We start from the raw sequence: 18,649 nt of genomic DNA on the forward strand, positions 1-18,649 counted from the left end.
TTACCGCTTCCTGGGTGAAAGGTGAGTGACGTGGCGAGACAAGTTGAGGTCGGGAAGTGGCAGGTGAGAGGAGGAGGGGGATTCGGGCTGTCAATGTGGCTATCAGTCACCGGCCACTCGGTTCGGTCTCTGAGGTTTCAGGTGTTAGGGCTCGGACGGAATAGAGACCGGCAAATGCGGGTAATGTCTCCCAACCATTCTGAGCTGCCAGGACAGCAATCTAGTGTCAGTGGATATATTTAAACTGCGACTTTCTCATTTTGAATTCAACGTCATATTTAAAGGTGCGACTTTAGATTAGATTAGTTTCCCTACAGTGTGGAAACTTGTCCGCTTTATCTTAATTAGACCATGAAACAGTACATCACAGGTACGGGCACTCCGGTCCAGATGTTGTACCGAGCATGACGCCTCATTGCAATAATCTCTCCTGCCTGCCCTTGATCCATGTCCCTCCATACCTTGTATATTCACGCGCTTATCTCAAAGTCTCTTAAACGCCCCGATCTACCTGCTTCCTCTCTGCCACCACTGGCAGCGTGTTCCAGACTCCTACCACTCTGGGTTTTAAAAAAAATCTTACCTCTCGCATCTCCTTTTGAACTTTCCCTCTCTCGCCTTAAGTGCAAGCTCTCTAATGTTAGATTTGGAGGTGCTGATGTTGGACTGGGGTGAGCAAAATTAAAAATTACACAACACCAGGTTTATAGACCAACAGGTTTATTTGGACGCACTAGCTTCTGGAGTTCTACTCCATCATCATCGGATGGTTGTGGAGGAGCAGTGCTCTGAAAGTTGGTCATCGGAAAAAAACCTGTTGGACTGGGGTGGTGTGATTTTTGACTTTGCCCCAAACTTGAGATTTTTCAATTCTGGGAAAAGAGATTCTGACCATCAACTTTTTTTTTGGCATCTCATAATTCTATAGACTTCTATCAAGTCTCCCCTCAGCCTCTGCCATTCCAGAGAAAACAACCAAGGTTTTTCTAACCTCCAGCTTTTACCGTCTAATCCAGGCAGCATCCTGATAAATCCTTTCTGCACCCTCTCCAAAGCCTCCACATCCTTCCTGTAATGTGGTGATCAGAATTGAATGCAATATGCTGGTGGCTTGACTGAAGTCTTTTACAAAGCTGCAACATGCCAACCTGACTCTTATAGGCAAAAGTGAGGACTGCAGATGTTGGCGATTAGAGTGGCGAATGTGGCACTGGAAAAGCACGGCAAGTCAGACAGTATCCGAGGAGTAGGAAAATCAACGTGTTGGGCAAAAGCATCCCTGATGAAGGGCTTTTGCCCAAAACATCAATTTTGCTGCTTGGATGCTGCCTGATCTGCTGTGCTTTTCCAGCACCACACTCTCGAACCTGACTCTTGTACTCAATTCCCTGTTTTTATATGTAAAAGTTACTTTTTTAATTGTTTATTTTGAACACGTACTCTACAGTTTTTTCTGTTCTCTTGAAGTGTCAAAATTGTTTGATGACGGACTTCTGTTTTATTCAAGATTTTTCCCCCATTTAACTTGACTCATCTTTCTAACACTGGTTTTCAGACTTTTTATTAGTTTAGGATATTCTACGATGTAAGTCTCATGCTCAGTTTGCTCTAGAGTACTGCCTTTGCTATCTAGGAGTCCACCACATGAACTAAATGTCTGAGCTAGCGAAGCTAAGCTCTGAAGAGCATGCTGTTGGTGTAGATATATAGTGCATCACAAGACCTTGGTATTTAGTTTGTTCTATCTCATGATGATGCAAGTAGATCTCCAACTGCAATGATGCAATGCTTCAAGTTGCATTATGTGACATTGGTATATTTTGGTCAAGTTGCACACCCTTAAGGAAGTGTTGTAAAAAACCACTGCCAAGTAGACTTTAATCTTCTGAGACAGAATCATACTCTTTCTAAAGTATGTGAGTGAGTCTGCCAAATGATCTTGTTTTTGTAAGGTGACGATTGATTTTAACACCCAGATAATGGTACTTGATAAGAAACTCTCAAGATAGCAAAACTTCAGTATTGTTGAAGTGACTGAGGTTTTTGAATACATGGCCAGAAGTGGGTTGGTACATGATCTGAAATGAACAAATTATGCTGAATATCTTTGAATGACAGCCATATCGTATACCAATTTCCACAGTCTTTCATGATTTATGATCAAACTTCAGTTAATGAACACCATATAGAGATTTTTATTATATTTGTCCATGAATCTGATGTGCTGCAACAAATACTTCTATTGTTTCTTAGCCTACACAGAGCCATAGAGATGTACATCATGGAAACAGACCCTTCGGTCCAACCCGTCCATGCTGACCAGATATCCCAACCCAATCTAGTCCCACCTGCCAGCACCTGGCCCATATCCCTCCAAACACTTCCTATTCATACACCCATCCAAATGCCTCTTAAATGTTGCAATTGTACCAGCCTCCTCCACTTCCTGTGGCAGCTCATTCCATACACGTGCCACCCTCTGCGTGAAAAAGTTGCCCTTTAGGTCTTTTTTATATCTTTCCCCTCTCACCCTAAACCTATGCCCTCTATTTCTGGACTCCCTGACCCCGGACTATTTATCCTATCTATGCCCCTCATAATTTTGTAAACCTCTATAAGGTCACCCCTCAGCCTCCGACTCTCCAGGGAAATCAGCCCCAGTCTGTTCAGCCTCTCTCTATAGCTCAAATCCTCCAACCCTGGCAACATCCTTGTGAACCTTTGCTGAACCCTTTCAAATTTCACAACATCTTTCCGATAGGAAGGAGACCAGAATTGCACACAGTATTCCAACAGTGGCCTAACCAATGTCCTGTACAGCTGCAACATGACCTCCCAACTCCTGTACTCAATACTCTGACCAATAAAGGAAAGCATACCAAACGCCTTCTTCACTATCCTATCTACCTGCAACTCCACTTTCAAGGAGCTATGAACCTGCACTCCAAGATCTCTTTGTTCAGCAACACTCCCTAGGACCTTACCATTAAGTGTATAAGTCCTGCTAAGATTTGCTTTCCCAAAATGCAGCACCTCGCATTTATCTGAATTAAACTCCATCTGCCACTTCTCAGACCATTGGCCCATCTGGTCCAGATCCTGTTGTAATCTGAGGTAACCCTCTTCGCTGTCCACTACACCTCCAATTTTGGTGTCATCTGTAAACTTACTAACTGTACCTCTTATGCTTGCATCCAAATCATTTATGTAAATGACAAAAAGCAGAGGACACAGCACTGATCCTTGTGGCACTCCACTGGTCACAGGCCTCCAGTTTGAAAAACAACCCTCCCACCACCACCCTCTGTCTTCAACCTTTGAGCCAGTTCTGTGTCCAAATGGCTAGTTCTCCCTGTATTCCATGAGATCTAACCTTGCTAATCAGTCTCCCATGTGGAATCTTGTCAAACGCCTTACTGAAGTCCATATAGATCACATCTACTGCTCTGCCCTCATCAATCCTTTGTTACTACTTCAAAAAAACTTAATCAAGTTTGTGAGTGGTGATTTCCCACGCACAAAGCTATTTTGACTATCCTTAATCAGTTCTTGCCTTTCCAAATACATGTACATCCTGTCCCTCAGGATTCCCACCACTGAGGTCAGACTCACCGGTCTATAGTTCCCTGGCTTGTCTTTACTGCCCTTCTTAAACAGTGGCACCACGTTTGCCAACCTCCAGTCTTCCAGCATTTCACCTGTGACTATCGATGATACAGATATCTCAGCAAGAGGCCCAGCAATCACTTCTCTGGCTTCCCACAGAGTTCTTGGGTACACCTGATCAGGTCCTGGGGATTTATCCACTTTTACCCGTTTCAAGACATCCAGCACTTCCTCCTCTGTAATCTGGACATTTTGAAAGATGTCACCATCTATTTCCCTCAGTCTATATCTTCCATATCCTTTTCCACAGTAAATACTGATGCAAAATATTCGTTTAGTATCTCCTCTATTTTCTGTGGCTCCACACAAAGGCCGCCTTGCTGACCTTTGAGGGGCCCTACTCTCTCCCTAGTTACCCTTTTGTCCTTAATGTATTTGTAAAAACCCAGAGTCCAGACTATAATCTATAACTCAGCTCCATAACAACAAAGGGTGCAAAGACTTGGAATATCACTTCTAAAAGCAGTAAAATTTCTTGTGGGAGTTATTCTTAATCAGATTAATCTTAATCTCATAAATATGTAGCCTTTGCCCTTATCTGATAAATGATATTTTAAAAGATCATCACTGGCTAGACCAACATTATTGTCCATCCCTAATGCCTAGTGCTTTTGCTTAATCTTGGTAAGCATTTTTTCCAAGAATAAAATGATTTAAGGGAGTGAAATTAATTGCTTCTGCAATTATCTGGGTTATGTTACAGAAGTTTAAAAGAAAGTCTTGAATTTCACAACCTTAGGATGTTCTGAAGCACTTTACAGCCAAGGTTGTGACTGTGCTAGTTTAGGAAACTCAACAACCAATTTATAAACAACAATGTCCCATTAAATAAACATCATAATGAGCAGTGCATGTTAGTGATGTTTGGCCAGGGCCAATGTTTCCTTGTACGATCCGTGTATATGTCCAGGTTATGATCTGGAATGTGATGTGCATGAGAATAAGCTGACCAACCAGTTCCTCGGGAGGAACTTTCAGCCTATTGTAAGCTATGATGTTTAAAATCAAAACTGCCTATGGGTAAAATATAGTGCTTAAGCATTTGTAACCTGCTCAGTAAACAAAGAAAATTTAGAGGGAACTTTGGCCAGAACCCCAGGGATAATTCACCTGGTCGTACATGTTTTGCCACAAGATTCTTTCTGTCCAAGAGCACAAATGAACTTGATATAATTTCTCATCTTACATGACAACTTAATAGTCTACCAAAGAAATGCTACAATGTTTATGTCTGCCTAGATTATGTACTTGTTATTTGATTTGAACTTAAACTCTCAGCCGCCTTAATTCAAGTACAACTGAATGAGCCTTAACTGATAGCTCCGTAAAACTATTTGGGGTGCATCTTTGGAGACATGTAAATAATGAAGCTCAAGTGGACTCTGTAAAGCCCGAAATGTGATACACTTAGAATTCCTCAAACACTTGAATGCTCTTATTTGAAATAGCCGTTTAATGGGTTTTAGGTTATTTGGGAATAGATCACAAATTCTTTGAAAGGAGATGGAAATTTCTACGAGAAATAAACTTCATGCTGAACAGAAACCAATGGAGTAGAACACAAACCCAGAAAATAGAGATCATATAATCATATAGCAATTGAAATTTTAAAAAATGCTGAAAACTTTCCTTTAAAACAGTGTGTAATTATTCATGTTAGGAAGCATCTATGCCAAGAAAATTACTTAACTTTTTAGGTTAGTTACCTTTCATGATGCAAAACATCCACCTGAACCGTTACATGAACTTTATCCTTTACATAAAGTGCTCCTACTTTCAAATCCTTTATCTGATTTTTTTCCTTCAACTATCTAGCAACCTAGTCACTGCTTGAGTCATTTACTCTAGTCATCCATTTTCCCAGTCCGCAATTTTCCAAACTTCTGTCTCAGTTCATTTGTTACCGAAAGCAGTTGTTACCTTAACTTAGATGTTTCAAACTACTTCTGACTGGTATCCTGCGTTCTACCTTCTGTGAACTTAAAATCATCCGGTAGTGGTATTTTAAATAAATACCAGGTCTTATTTTCCTAATTACCCATGGTTGCTAATATTATAATCATTTTTTTCAAATCCCGACATGGACCAGACAGAAGGGAAGTTAACATCCAGCCAACACCGAATAAGCCGGTCTTGCAGCCTGAATGCACTGCATGTCAACTCAGTTAGTGAATAATAAGACTTCTACACCTCAGTGGAAGCAAGTTCCATCATCTGGATTCGTTGGCCTGTGTTTGCCCAGTAACAGCAGTAGGCATATTAGCTCCAGAGCTCCTTAACAGTCTCTGCTGGGACTGCAGTTTGAATATCTTTTTAACTGCAGGTTGAAGGCCCAAGGATCTTCGGACCCTGGTCAAAAAAGTGCATTGGGTCATGAGTGAGTTTTGAAATCTAATTTGGAAGGGAAAACTATTCAGTTTGGGTTTGGGGTATTTTGGTAAGCCTCTAATGCACAAAAGTTTTTAAACAAACTCAATTGACCCTTGTCACCAGCCCACTTTATGACATGGGAGTGAGCTTGGGATGGGTAATGGGATGAGTACACATCTGGAAGGGACATGTAATACTCAGCCCCTGGTCCCACTCATCCCATCTCTAATTTCATCCCACCCTCCAAACACTTAAATATCCATGTTTCTTCAATTCTGCCGCCAAGCCAATTCCCAGTTTTAATAAACCCACTATTGGTAGTGGCCTTGCCTTCTACTATAGAGACCTAACACTGAAATACCCTCTGTACTGCTCTCCCCTGCTTTCCCTCTTTTGAGACCCTTCTTGAAACCTTCCTCTTCGATCCAGTTGTTGATCATCTGACCTAATGGCTCTTCCTTACCTCGGTATCACACTTGTTTTGTAATCCTCCTGTAAATCACATCTAACTGTTACACCAAGTTAAAAGCACTGTATCAATAGAAGTTAAGTTTTATGAATTTTTTTTAAGTGGAAAGATTATAAAGTCTGACATTTGCTTATTTTTGATAAAGATACAAACTGTGTGTAAATGTTTTTGTAATCCTGTCTCATTTTGATTTTCTCTCAAACATGTTATTCCCATTGCATAGTCAGTTATCCATACATTCTATAAGTTCAAATGAAATAAATTGAAGAACTCTACCCATGTTTGAAATGTTGTTTTTAAAAATGCAAGTAACTTTTTATGTTGTTATATAAAGAGACATAAAAACAGGGATAGTAAACCTCCGTTATGAGGATGGATTTCAGAAGTCAGGACTGTTTTCCTTGAGGAGAAGGTAGCTAAGAGGCGATCTGATAATTTTCAAAATCATGAGAGGTCTGGATAAAATAGGAAGTGAAAAACTGAACCTAATCATAAAAGGATCAAGAGCAAAATGGCAAAGATTTAAAGGGATTCACAAATATAATGAAATGGAGTAAGAAAACACTTTCACACAAGGAGTGATTTGAGTCTGCAATGCACTGCCTGAAAGTGTAGTAGAGATATTCAGAATGCTATTGGCTAATTGTATATGATGCTAATAGACACAAAAAGGGGAGAGGCACAAGGCCACCATATGCACGCTGGGCAAAATGGTCTCCTTCTGCACTAGAACTATTCTGAAGCATAGATGAAGCATTCTATCATGAATAGATATTACAATCAAATCCTGGGTGACATTTCTCATTTCAGTATTATTCCAGATGAGATACCTCAAATTGTCAAATTCATGGGTGAGGAGTTATAAACTGGCTGCTCTTCCAATTTCAACAGCACCTTTATTGGTTATAAGGTTAGTTTATAAAGGATCATCTTGTAGATAACTTTCTTCCAGAGCTAATGAATTTATTTTAAAAGAAACCAATTACGAGTGGGATAAGTTACTAAACACAAGAAGAAATAATAATGCAAAACAAAATTAGAAATGAGACATGATAAAAAATATCAATATTTGAGTTTCTATGGGTCGTTAGTGAAGAGTGTATAGTACAATATTTATAGTTGAACAGTCAGTTTCAGGGTATTTAACTATTTTGTAGAAATCCTTTTCCCCTGTTACCTTTTGGTGGTGGTTGGCTGGCCGTTCTCAGAACAAGAAGATCCTCCTTTTGTCCTATTTCCTTTAGCAGCTAGCTTCTACAACTTCTACAACAAAGTGAGAGCTTCCTTTACTGAGAACATTATGGTACCTTGGTAGTACATCTCCAGTTGTGTCCTTCACAGCACACTAGTGCACAAACCTGGATTAGTATATCTGTATCCCAGCCCACCACTGAACATGAACACTTCAACTCATGGGCACATCATCTTCCAGTAGCAAACACAGACCTGTCCATGTGCCTTCTTGAAGGAGGACAGTAAATGCATACATCTCCCCTAAATACTGTCTTATCTTCATGTTCACGGTCTGAGATAACCTCTGGAATATCACAGGTTAACTTGTACTGCATTTTTGGCTTCCTTGGCATCACATCATGTGATATTTCAGAATCTTTTTTTTTCAAACAGCCACTGAATTTACGTTGTAATCAATGTTTGGGTTCTAAATCTTTTTTTTGTTAAGGCACTTGTTTGAATTAAAGTTCAATGTGCTTATTGGTGTTTTGGTTATGAACCTCGCCTATGATGACTGAAAATAGTGTGGATTAAACAATTTGGCATTTTTGTATTTGGGTGCCAGAAAGATCAGAGCGAGAGTTGTGACTGCTTACAATTTAAATCAGAGATACCATGTTTAATAAAAATATTCAAATTTTCAGTTTACAAAGTTAGGTGCAAAAGAAAGCTGCAAGGAGATTGCAAAGAAAGTGCTAGTGGATATAGATCCATTAAGTATTTGTGCAAGTAGACTGTAAATAAAGTAATGTAGGGAAACATGAAATTATGTACTTTGTAGGAAGAATGATGAAACAAATGTTTTATCAAGGTGGGAGACTGATAAATATTAACATTCAGAGGGAACATAAAACAATACAGCCCTCAATGTTGCGCCGACCTGTGAACTAATCTAAGCCCATCCCTCTACACTGTCCCATCATCCATGTGCTTATCCAAGGGTTGTTTAAATCTCCCTAATGTGGCTGAGTTAACTACATTGGCAGGCAGGGCATTCCACATCCTTCCCACTCTGAGTAAAGAACCTACCTCTGACAGCTGTCTTAAATCTATTACCCCTCAATTTGTAGTTATGCCCCCTTGTACAAGCTAACGTAATCATCCTAGGAAAAAGACGTTCACTGTCTACCCTATCTAATCCTCTGCTCATCTTGTATATTTCTACCAAATCCCTTCTTAGCCGCCACCTTCCCAATGAGAACAGACCGAAATCTTCTCAGCCTTTCCTCATAAGACCTTCCCTCCAGACCAGGCAACATTCTGGTAAATCTCTTCTGCACCTTTTCCAATGCTTCCACATCCTTCCTGTAATGGGGCAACCAAAACTGTACACAATATTCCCAAGTGCAGCCACACTAGCATTTTGTATATTTGCAGCATGACATTACAGCTCCAGAACACAATTCCCTTCCCAAAAAACTTAACACACCGTATGCCCTCTTAACAGCACTATCAACCTGGGTGGCAACTTCCAGGGATCCATGTACATGGACTCCAAGATCCTTCTGCACATCCACACTACCAAGAATCTTTCCATCGACCCAGTATTCTGCCTTCCTGTTATTCTTCCCAAAGTGAATCACCTCACATTTAGCTGCATTGAACTCCATTTGCCACCTCTCAGCCCAATTCAGCAGTTTATCCAAGTCCCCCTGCAACCTGCAGCATTCTTCCACCCTGTCCACTAATCCACTGACTTCATCTGCAAACTTACTAACCCATCCATCTATGCATGCGTCTAAGTCACTTATATAAAAAAAATGACAAACAGCCCTGGTCCCAAAACAGATTCTTGTGGCACACCACTAGTAACCGGACACCAGACTGAATATTTTCCATCAACCACCACTCGCTGCCTTCTTATAGAAAGCTACTTTCTAATCCAAATTGCTAAATCGCCATTAATCCCACGTCTCTGCGTTTTCTCCAACGGCCTACCATGTGGGACCTTATCAAAGGCTTTACTGATGTCCATGTACACCACATCAACTGCCCTACCCACATCCACATGCTTGGTCACCTTCTCAAAAAATTCAATGAGGTTTGTGAGACACGACCTGCCCTTGCCGAAACCATGTTGACTATCTGAAATCAAATTGTTGCTTGCTAGATGATTATAAATCCTATCTCTCATAATCCTTTCCAAAACTTTTCCTACAACACACGTAAGGCTCATTGGTCTATAGTTATCCGGGTCATCTCTACTGTCCTTCTTGAACAAGGGCAGAACATTTGCAATCTTCCAGTACTCTGGTACTAAATCTGTAGACAATGACTACTCGGGGATCAAAGCCAAAGGCTCCAACACCACCTCCCTAGCTTCCCAAAGAATCCTCTGATAAATCCCATCTGGCTCAGGGGACTTGTCTACATTTGCTCTTTCTAGAATTAATAACACCTCTTCCTTACTAACCTCTATTCTTTCTCGTCTAATCTTGTACCTCATTCTTCTCGTCTACAATATTCTCCTTTTTCCTGAGTGAGAACAGATGAGAAATATTCATTTAACACCTCTCCAACCTCCACGGGGTCCACACACAACTTCCCACTTCTGTCTTTGGCTGGTCCTATTCCTACCCTAGTCATTCCTTTATTCGTCACATACCTATAGAAAGCTTTAGGGTTCTCCTTTATTCTACCTGCTAAAGACTGCTCATGTCCTCTCTTTACTCTTCTTAACTCTCAGTCTAAGTCTTTCCTAGCTAACCTGTAACTCTCCATCACCTCATCTGAACCATGTCATCTCATCGTCACATAAGCCGCCTCCTGCCACTTTACAAGAGATGCAATTTCTGTATTAAACCAAGGTTCCCTTACTTTATCACTTCCTCCCTGCCTGACAGGGACATAGCTATCAAGGACATGCAATATCTGTTCCTTAAACCAGCTCGACATTTTGATTGACCCCACCCCCCTAGAGTTATAGCATTTCCAGTCAATGTTGGCGAAGTTAAAGTCCCCCATAATGACCACCCTGTTCTTTTCACTCCTACCTAGAATTGTTTTGCCGATCCTCTCCTCCACATCCCTGGTACCGTGCGAAGCTCTACTGTTTAAAAAAAAACTCCCAGCAGTGTGACCTCTCCTTCCCTCTTTCTAACCTCAGCCCATACTACCTCGGTAGACAAGTCCTCGTCAAAAGTTCTTTCAGCCACTGCTATACTATCCTTGACTAACAAAGCCACACCTCCCCCCTCTTTTACCGCATTCCTTGTTCTGTAGAAGCCCCACCTTCCCTGAAATGAGCCCCAATTATCCATATTCCTGAAACCCACCCTCTTGCATCATCCCTGCAGCTACATGTTCAGCTGATATCTTCCCCCTATTCCTTGCCTCGCTATCATGTGGCATGGGTAAGAAACCACAGATAACAACTCTGTTTGTGATAGCTGTCAGCTTCCACCCTAGTTCACCGAAATCCTGCCTTACATCTCTATCTCTCTTTCTTTCTTAAGACATTTGTATCTATGTGGACCACGACTTGGGGCTGATCACCCTCTCCCATCAGGACCCCAAAGACATAATATGAAACATCACAGACCCTGACATTTGGGACGCAACACACCAACCGTGAGCCTCGTTTGTTCCCAACAAACCTTCTATCTGATCCTCTAACTATTGAGTCCCCAATGACTAACACTCTTCTCCTTCCCATTGCATACCCCTGGTAAGTCGTTGTCTCCCCCCCCAACAGTATCCAACGGTGTACTTGTTTTTCAGGGGAACGACCACAGGGGATCCCTGCAATGACTCTTCCCTGCACCCCCTTTGAACAGTTACCCAACTTTCTTTGTGCCTAGGAGTAACTGTTTCCCTATAACTCTTATCTATCACAGCCTCTGTCTCCCAAATGATCCAAAGTTCATCCAGTTCCCTAACGTAGTCTTGGAGGAGCGAAAGTTGGGTGCACTTCCTGCAGATGTACTTGGATGGGACACTAATGACGTCCCTCACCTCAGACATCATGCAGGAGGAACATTCCTCTCCCAGCACTGCTATCCCTGCTAGTCCCCTTATCAGAATGTTTAATTAAAAAAAAGAGAAGCTTACCTGATGTGTCCCTGGTGTAAAGATTAAAGGAGATGGTTTGGTGGGAGGCCCTACAAAGGTAGGGTCTCAGGTTTAGAAACAAAACTCACTTATATAGCTGGAGGGAATTTTTTTTAAAAAGTCCCTCCTTTCCCAGAAACCTCTGCTGTCTGATGTCAGATGTAAAGACTCAAATTAGTGATTCACTGCTCCCGACAGGCCGCTGGTCCAAGCTCCCACCCTTTGAGTTGCTGCTGCTGAAAAACAGAAATGGATCTGGATGTTCTTGTAAATTCATCGCAGAAAAGTAATCTACTGTCAGCAATTAAGGCAAAAATATAAACTGCAAGCAAAACTCAGCATGTCTTGCAGCATCTGTGGGAAGAAAGCAAAGTTAATGTTTCAATCCGGTGGTTCTTAATCATAAATAATATGTTCGCCTTTATTGCCAGGGGGCTAGAGTATTAGTATAAGGAAGCTTTGAAATTTCATGGGGCCTTGGAGAAATAATGTATGAAGTACCATGTACAGTTTTGGTCTCCCTACTTGAGGCAAAGTATGAGTGCTTAAAGGGGTGCAACAATAGTGAGCTGAATTAATTCGAGGCTGAAAAGGCTGTCACATGAAAATAGAATGTGTAGAATGGGCCTAGTGTTTGAAGTCTGGAAGAAGGAAAGGTGATCTCTGACACGTGCAAAAGTCTATATGGTCTTTCCAGACTGTAGTTGAAGAGTCTACAACTAGCCATTATCTCAGGATAAGGGGTTTGCAATTTATGAATGCAGAGGAGAAATTTCTTGCCTCTGAAGTGCTATGAATATTTGGAATTTTTGATATACATGGATGCTCATATGCAATGATTATATTCAACCTTGAGAGTGATAGATTTTTGGGCTTTGAGGGATTCAAAAGCTTTTCTTTGAATTCACTCATGGGATGTGCGCATAACTGGCTGGGCATTCCTTGCCTGCCCCTAGTTGCTCTTGACAAGATGGTGGTGAGTTGCCCACTTGAACCAGTGAATTCAATGATCTGTAGGTAGAACCCAGTGCTGTCAGGGAGGCAAATCCAGGATTTTGACTTGGCAACACTGAAGCAATGGTGATATGTTCACAAGCCAAGATAGTGTCTTGGAGAAGAACTTGCAGATGCTGCTATTCCCATGTATCAGCTGCCCTTGTCCTTCGAGATGGTTTGACCTTTAGTAGTTTCTCAAATGCATCTTGTAGATGGGGAAGTGGAATTGAGCTAGAGTTTCAGCTACGATCTGGTTAAATAATGGAGACAGCTTGATGGGCTGGATAACCTATTCCTGATCCTGTTTTTTATGCTGTTATGAAGTGATTTATTTATTTCTTTTACAGATAAACAAAAATGGAAGATAATGGGACGAGTGACGAATCTATGAATAAAGAATCTGTGGCACTGGAAGGAAGTGTTTCAACATGCAGGGAAAAAGAGCATCAACAAGGTGTTGATTTAGAACAGCACTCTGAGTCTGAGACTGAAACTGGCAAGTGCACGACAGGCAATGCACAAAATGAGGAGCGTGGGTCTGCTGGAAGCATACTTGAAAGCAGTCCAAGTAAGGGGAATGAGTCTGTCAACAGGACAAGAAAAAGACCGGAATCAAAAGGATCCAGTCAGCCAGGGTTATCTGAACAACCACCTTTGGGAGTTGCTGACCAGGTAAGCAATATTCATTGACTTGCGATTTTTGAGAAGATTTGTAGCTCAAGTTGAGGTTCAGGTTGTAAGTTTGCTCACTGAGCTGGCGGGTTTGTTTTCCGACATTTCATCACCATGCTAGGTAACATCATCAGTGAACCTCCGATGAAATGCTGGTGTTTAGTCCTGCTTTCTCTTTGTGTGTCTCTTAAGGCAGGTGGTATCATTTCCGGTTCTTTTTCTCAGAGGTTGGTAAATAGGGTCCAAGTCTGTGTTTATTGGGAATTTCTAGAGGCCTGGCATTCAAACCAGAACTCCGTCAATAAACACATCGATTTGGACCCCATTTACCAACCTCTGAAAAAGAACCGGAAAATTTATCGCCCACCTTAAGAGACCAAGACACAAATAGAAAATGGGACAGGACACCAGCACTTCACCAGAGGCTCACTGATGACGTTACCGATCATGGTGACGAAACGTCTGAAAACAAACCTGCCAACTCAGCAAGAAAACTTACACCCTGATCCATTGACTTCCACAAAAAATTATTTTAACCTCCAAATCTGGATTCGTACTGTGCTTGATAATTTTGCCTACTTGAGTTACAAAATGTAATTATATATTTCAATCTGATATTGAAAAATATGACTAACAATCCAATAGCTGCAGTAACTTTACTCCATTTATTTTCCAGGTGCAAGATCTCCCTAATCAAGAGACAGGAAGTTGGGGCTACTGGGGAAACTGGGGAAAGTCATTGCTTACAACAGCAACAGCCACTGTTGCATCTGTTGGTGAGCTCCCTGTTGCTGTTAACCATAATTCTGAACAGATTATCTTCTAGTTCATTTGATGAGAGGTGAAGCAATACTTCAAACATAGAAAGTATAAAATCTTTGTCTGATTAGAGAATGTTATTAAGTTTGATGAGTAAGCTCATATGATGTGAAACTCTTGTCAAACTGGCCTGGTATCACTTTATCAAAGTCCCATCCCACAATGTTTGAATCACCTTTGTTATCACCAGTGTGACTTATTCCATTTTCCATTTGTGCTATTCTGTGGCCTCTCCAAGGATTGTTTCTAATTCATTCTCAATAAGCATGGTAAGTTGATGCCTACTTGTACTTGTTCGGACTGCCCTAGCTTTTTCCACATACAGCGTTTTACAGCAGCAGACAGAAACGTTTGATCTCATTACTGTATTAGATTTAACCATGAGCCTCCGATCTGAAAGGCCCAATCCACATTACCTCTTGTAAAAATATTCTCATTAAAACTATTAGCATTTGGCTATTCAATATAGTTGTAAAACATAATATTTAGAAATGTTTTCTTACTACTTTCAAAGAGTTTGAAGAGCAAAACCTTGAAGCTAATCAAGACTAACTAGACTGACTGTGTAGGGCATTATGAAATAGCTTGTGCTGCTTTCTGTGTGTAATAATAAATACAAAATTGTTGTAATATAATTTGATTAGAAGATCAGAGGGTGGCAGGTCAGCCAAGATTGACAACACAATGACTTGATTCTAGTGTAGAATGGAACTGAACGCATTGCTTATTTATCAAGTTGATTTGAAGATTTGGAAGTATAAAATAATTTTTACTTCTGTTCTTAGTTTTAGTTATTATCTATTTGAATGACTGCATTTTTGAGAAAGCTATTGAAAAGGCTGTTACTCTCATGCACATTGTTTTATATTATTGTTTGCTAAAAGAAATCTGTTAAAGTCAAAGCCTGACTTTAAAATTTCTTCCTTTTCAGTACTCTTGATTCAGCCTGAGAGTTTGTTCTTAAACCAAGTTTTATCTGCTCCTTCAACTCTTCTCATAGTTTTCTTAGAATCCTGTAATCCAATTTGTGCCCAATGTTACACGTCATTGGGGTAGTGTACTAGAAATCAAATCTCACTATTCCTGCACTTACCACAAAAGTAAAAGATTATATAGTAAGTACCCAAAGTTCCTCAATGATTTTGTCTTTTACCTCTAGGTGAGGCAAAGCATAAACCAGTTTTCTGAACTTAATAAGAATTATACTTATTCCAAATAAATAGATTCTAGCTACAGATAAACTATATGAGCTATCGACATGTAACTCAAACCCTCTCTCTTATAAAACTCAGTACCAGAGAACGCACCTCCTGTGGCACGTGCATAAATACAGAAACAAAGAGTATCGTGGTGAAGTGGAACACTAGGAAGGCAGTTCAGTGGTCCCGGTGCACGGATGATCCTTTTAGCTTGTCAGGACTTGCTGCTGCTTGATATATCTTCCTTCCTTCCTTCTCCAAGTATTTTTTACTTGCTTGCAAGAAGCACAGAGTGACTCATTCACACTTATGAAGTACCTGACTTATTGGTTAAGAGCCATTGCTTACTGCAATTGATTGAAGGGACATACACTGGCTTTCTTCGGTATTTTTACTGAAGAAAGGAGGATAGCTTCTGTTTATCCAGAGGTTTAATTCACATCCACAAACAGTTCAGTTGCCTGGGAGCCAATCACATAGATGTTAGCAGGCAGAACATCTCTGATATTGAAACTGGTCACCAATCAGATCGTTGTTGCTGGCTAATTCTACATACCCCTTTGATCCAACTTGTCTGCAAAGAGACTGCCCCTACTTGTTGAATAAACACCACTTACACTGAGTATTAAGTAACTTTTTAAAAAGTGCAGTGATCCTTGCCACCATGCTTGATTTAAAACAGTCCCTTTCGTGTTTCAGAAAATGTACAGTCTTTAGAATATTCACTGGTCACATGAAGTTTAAAAGTCTTTGAAGTTGGTAACAATTTACTATTGTGAGTAGGAAGTAAATGGGAAAGTGCATTATTGCAGAGGCAAAATGCTTTGCAGCTTTTGTTTTACAATCTCAAATTTGATAGTGGAGCATACTGACATCAAGGATATTTAGTTCATCCAGGATAAACAAAATACAGATGAATTGGAATGTTTATAGTGCAAAGAAGTGTATAAAGAAAGCTTTTGATAAAGTCCCACATAGGAGGTTAGTGAGCAAAATTAGGGCGCATGGTATTGGGGGCAAAGTACTAACTTGGAATGAAAGTTGGTTGGCTGATAGGAAACAAAGAGTAGTGATAAACGGTTCCATTTCGGAATGGCAGGCAGTGACCAGTGGGGTACCACAGGGATCAGTACTGGGACCGCAGCTTTTTACTATATATGTTAATGATATAGAAGATGGTATCAGCAATAACATTAGCAAATTTGCCGATGATACAAAGCTGGGTGGCAGGGTGAAATGTGAGGAGGATGTTAGGAGATTACAGGGTGACCTGGACAGGTTAGGGGAGTGGTCAGATGCATGGCAGATGCAGTTTAATGTGGATAAATGTATGGTTATCCACTTTGGTGGCAAGATCAGGAAGGCAGATTACTACCTAAATGGAATCAATTTAGGTAAAGGGGCAGTACAGAGAGATCTGGGTGTTCTTGTGCACCAGTCAATGAAGGTAAGCATGCAGGTACAGCAGGTAGTGAAGAAGGCTAATAGCATGCTGGCCTTCATAACAAGAGGGATTGAGGATAGAAGCAAAGAGTTCTTCTGCAGCTGTATAGGGCCCTGGTGAGACCACACCTGGAGTACTGTGTGCAGTTCTGGTCTCCAAATTTGAGGCAAGACATTCTGGCTATTGAGGGAGTGCAGCGTAGGTTCACGAGGTCGATTCCTGGAATGGCGGGACTACCTTACGCTGAAAGACTGGAGCGACTGGGCTTGTATACCCTTGAGTTTAGAAGACTGAGAGGGGATCTGATTGAGACAAATCAGATTATTAAAGGATTGGACACTCTGGAGACAGGAAACATGTTTCCGCTGATGGGTGAGTGCCGAACCAGAGGACACAGCTTAAAAATACGGGGTAGACCATTTAGGACAGAGATGAGGAGAAGCTTCTTCACCCAGAGAGTGGTGGCTGTGTGGAATGTTCTGCCCCAGAGGGCAGTGGAGGCCCAGTCTCTGGATTCATTTAAGAAAGAGTTGGATAGAGCTCTCAAGGATTGTGGATTCAAGGGTTATGGAGATAAGGCAGGAACAGGATACTGATTAAGGATGATCAGCCATGATCATATTGAATGGTGGTACAGGCTCAAAGGGCAGAATGGCCTACTCCTGCACCTATTGTCTAAATACCATCAACTGCCATCTCTGATAATTCCACTGTTAGTTAACAAAACTGAGTTGCTTCCTTTGTTAACTAACTTTTCTTATAGATTATTTTATTTTTATCACTAAGGTCATGGGATTTCCAATGTGATTGAAAAAGCTGAGACCACTCTTGGGATTCCCAGCCCCACAGAAGTTTCAACAGAAGTGAACGTGTTCAATGAAGACAAAGGTGATGACAAAAGAGCTACATCTGAATTCTGAATAGTTAGGCTGTATCAATGGTCAAGCCTATGGTTGAGTTTAAAATGAAGATGCTGTGAGGAACATTTAGATGGAATCTGCAAATGTAGTCAGTCTTGAACTTCACGTAAAATGATTTTGTGTTTTTACATATTATGTATTTTGTTTTTGCTGTACATAGTGAAGTTTTAGTTTTTTTCCCTGTTCTAGTTTAAAATTAATGACTTCTTGGGGCTCTGGTATCTTGCCAAAGCACCAATTGTTCATGAGTTAGATTTTGTGATGCTAATAGCAGTAAATAGAGACGGTCAATAAGATTTATGTTTGGAAGTCTCCAAATACTCTGCGAAGGAGCTCAAGTACATAAGTGATTTGGGAATAATTTTGAAGAAGCACCAGCTGAAATATGATGTATAAGCAACATGGACAGTGAAGTGATAGTTTCTAAGTTCTAGAAGGCAATTGAATGTTTGAAGTCAAGTTTTGCAGCTTGGGCTAACAGTCTGATCTATTCTGTTTGCAAATTTTTTTGCTGTTTTGTTTCTTTTTCTTTCCTCTTGCTCAGAAAAGATGACGAAGAAAAACTCTATCAAAATGATTTTTTTTTCCTTTCAAGAGCCTATGATAACTTTATCTCTGATGGTTAGTTTATGTATGGATCATGAAATTGAACCTTAACTGCCATATCTGGGTTAAAGACAGGTCCTTGACAGAGAGAATACCCCTGTCCTTTGTAATTATTGGACAGTAGGTTGTTCTGAAAACTTGCTTTATAATATCAAGAAATTGATTAAATGTTATAAATATTTTGAAAAGTTACTATACAGCATGT

The 18,649-nt window shown here is 40.6% G+C and overlaps 1 protein-coding gene across 4 annotated transcripts in view; it reads left to right on the forward strand.

The window, feature by feature from the left end:
- The first annotated feature begins 1 nt into the window (after position 1).
- fam114a2 (family with sequence similarity 114 member A2) overlaps positions 2 to 18,649 on the forward strand; it is a 37,226-nt gene continuing 18,578 nt past the window's right edge. The window contains exons 1-4 of one of the 4 annotated variants that reach the window (XM_043703518.2): positions 2 to 21; positions 13,132 to 13,456; positions 14,133 to 14,232; positions 17,705 to 17,806. In XM_043703518.2, the coding sequence (XP_043559453.2) occupies positions 13,142 to 13,456; positions 14,133 to 14,232; positions 17,705 to 17,806 (517 nt within the window). In that variant the 5' untranslated portion in view covers positions 2 to 21; positions 13,132 to 13,141. Of the gene's footprint in view, positions 22 to 41; positions 285 to 13,131; positions 13,457 to 14,132; positions 14,233 to 17,704; positions 17,807 to 18,649 lie in introns of those variants that run through there. The other 3 variants (XM_043703516.2, XM_043703517.2, XM_043703519.2) reach the window with 3 other exon arrangements.

This window comes from Chiloscyllium plagiosum, unplaced genomic scaffold (assembly GCF_037043375.1).
Source record: "Chiloscyllium plagiosum isolate Xiang-an unplaced genomic scaffold, Cpla_swu_hap1 HiC_scaffold_16, whole genome shotgun sequence".
In the NCBI taxonomy this organism is placed as follows: domain Eukaryota; kingdom Metazoa; phylum Chordata; class Chondrichthyes; order Orectolobiformes; family Hemiscylliidae; genus Chiloscyllium; species Chiloscyllium plagiosum.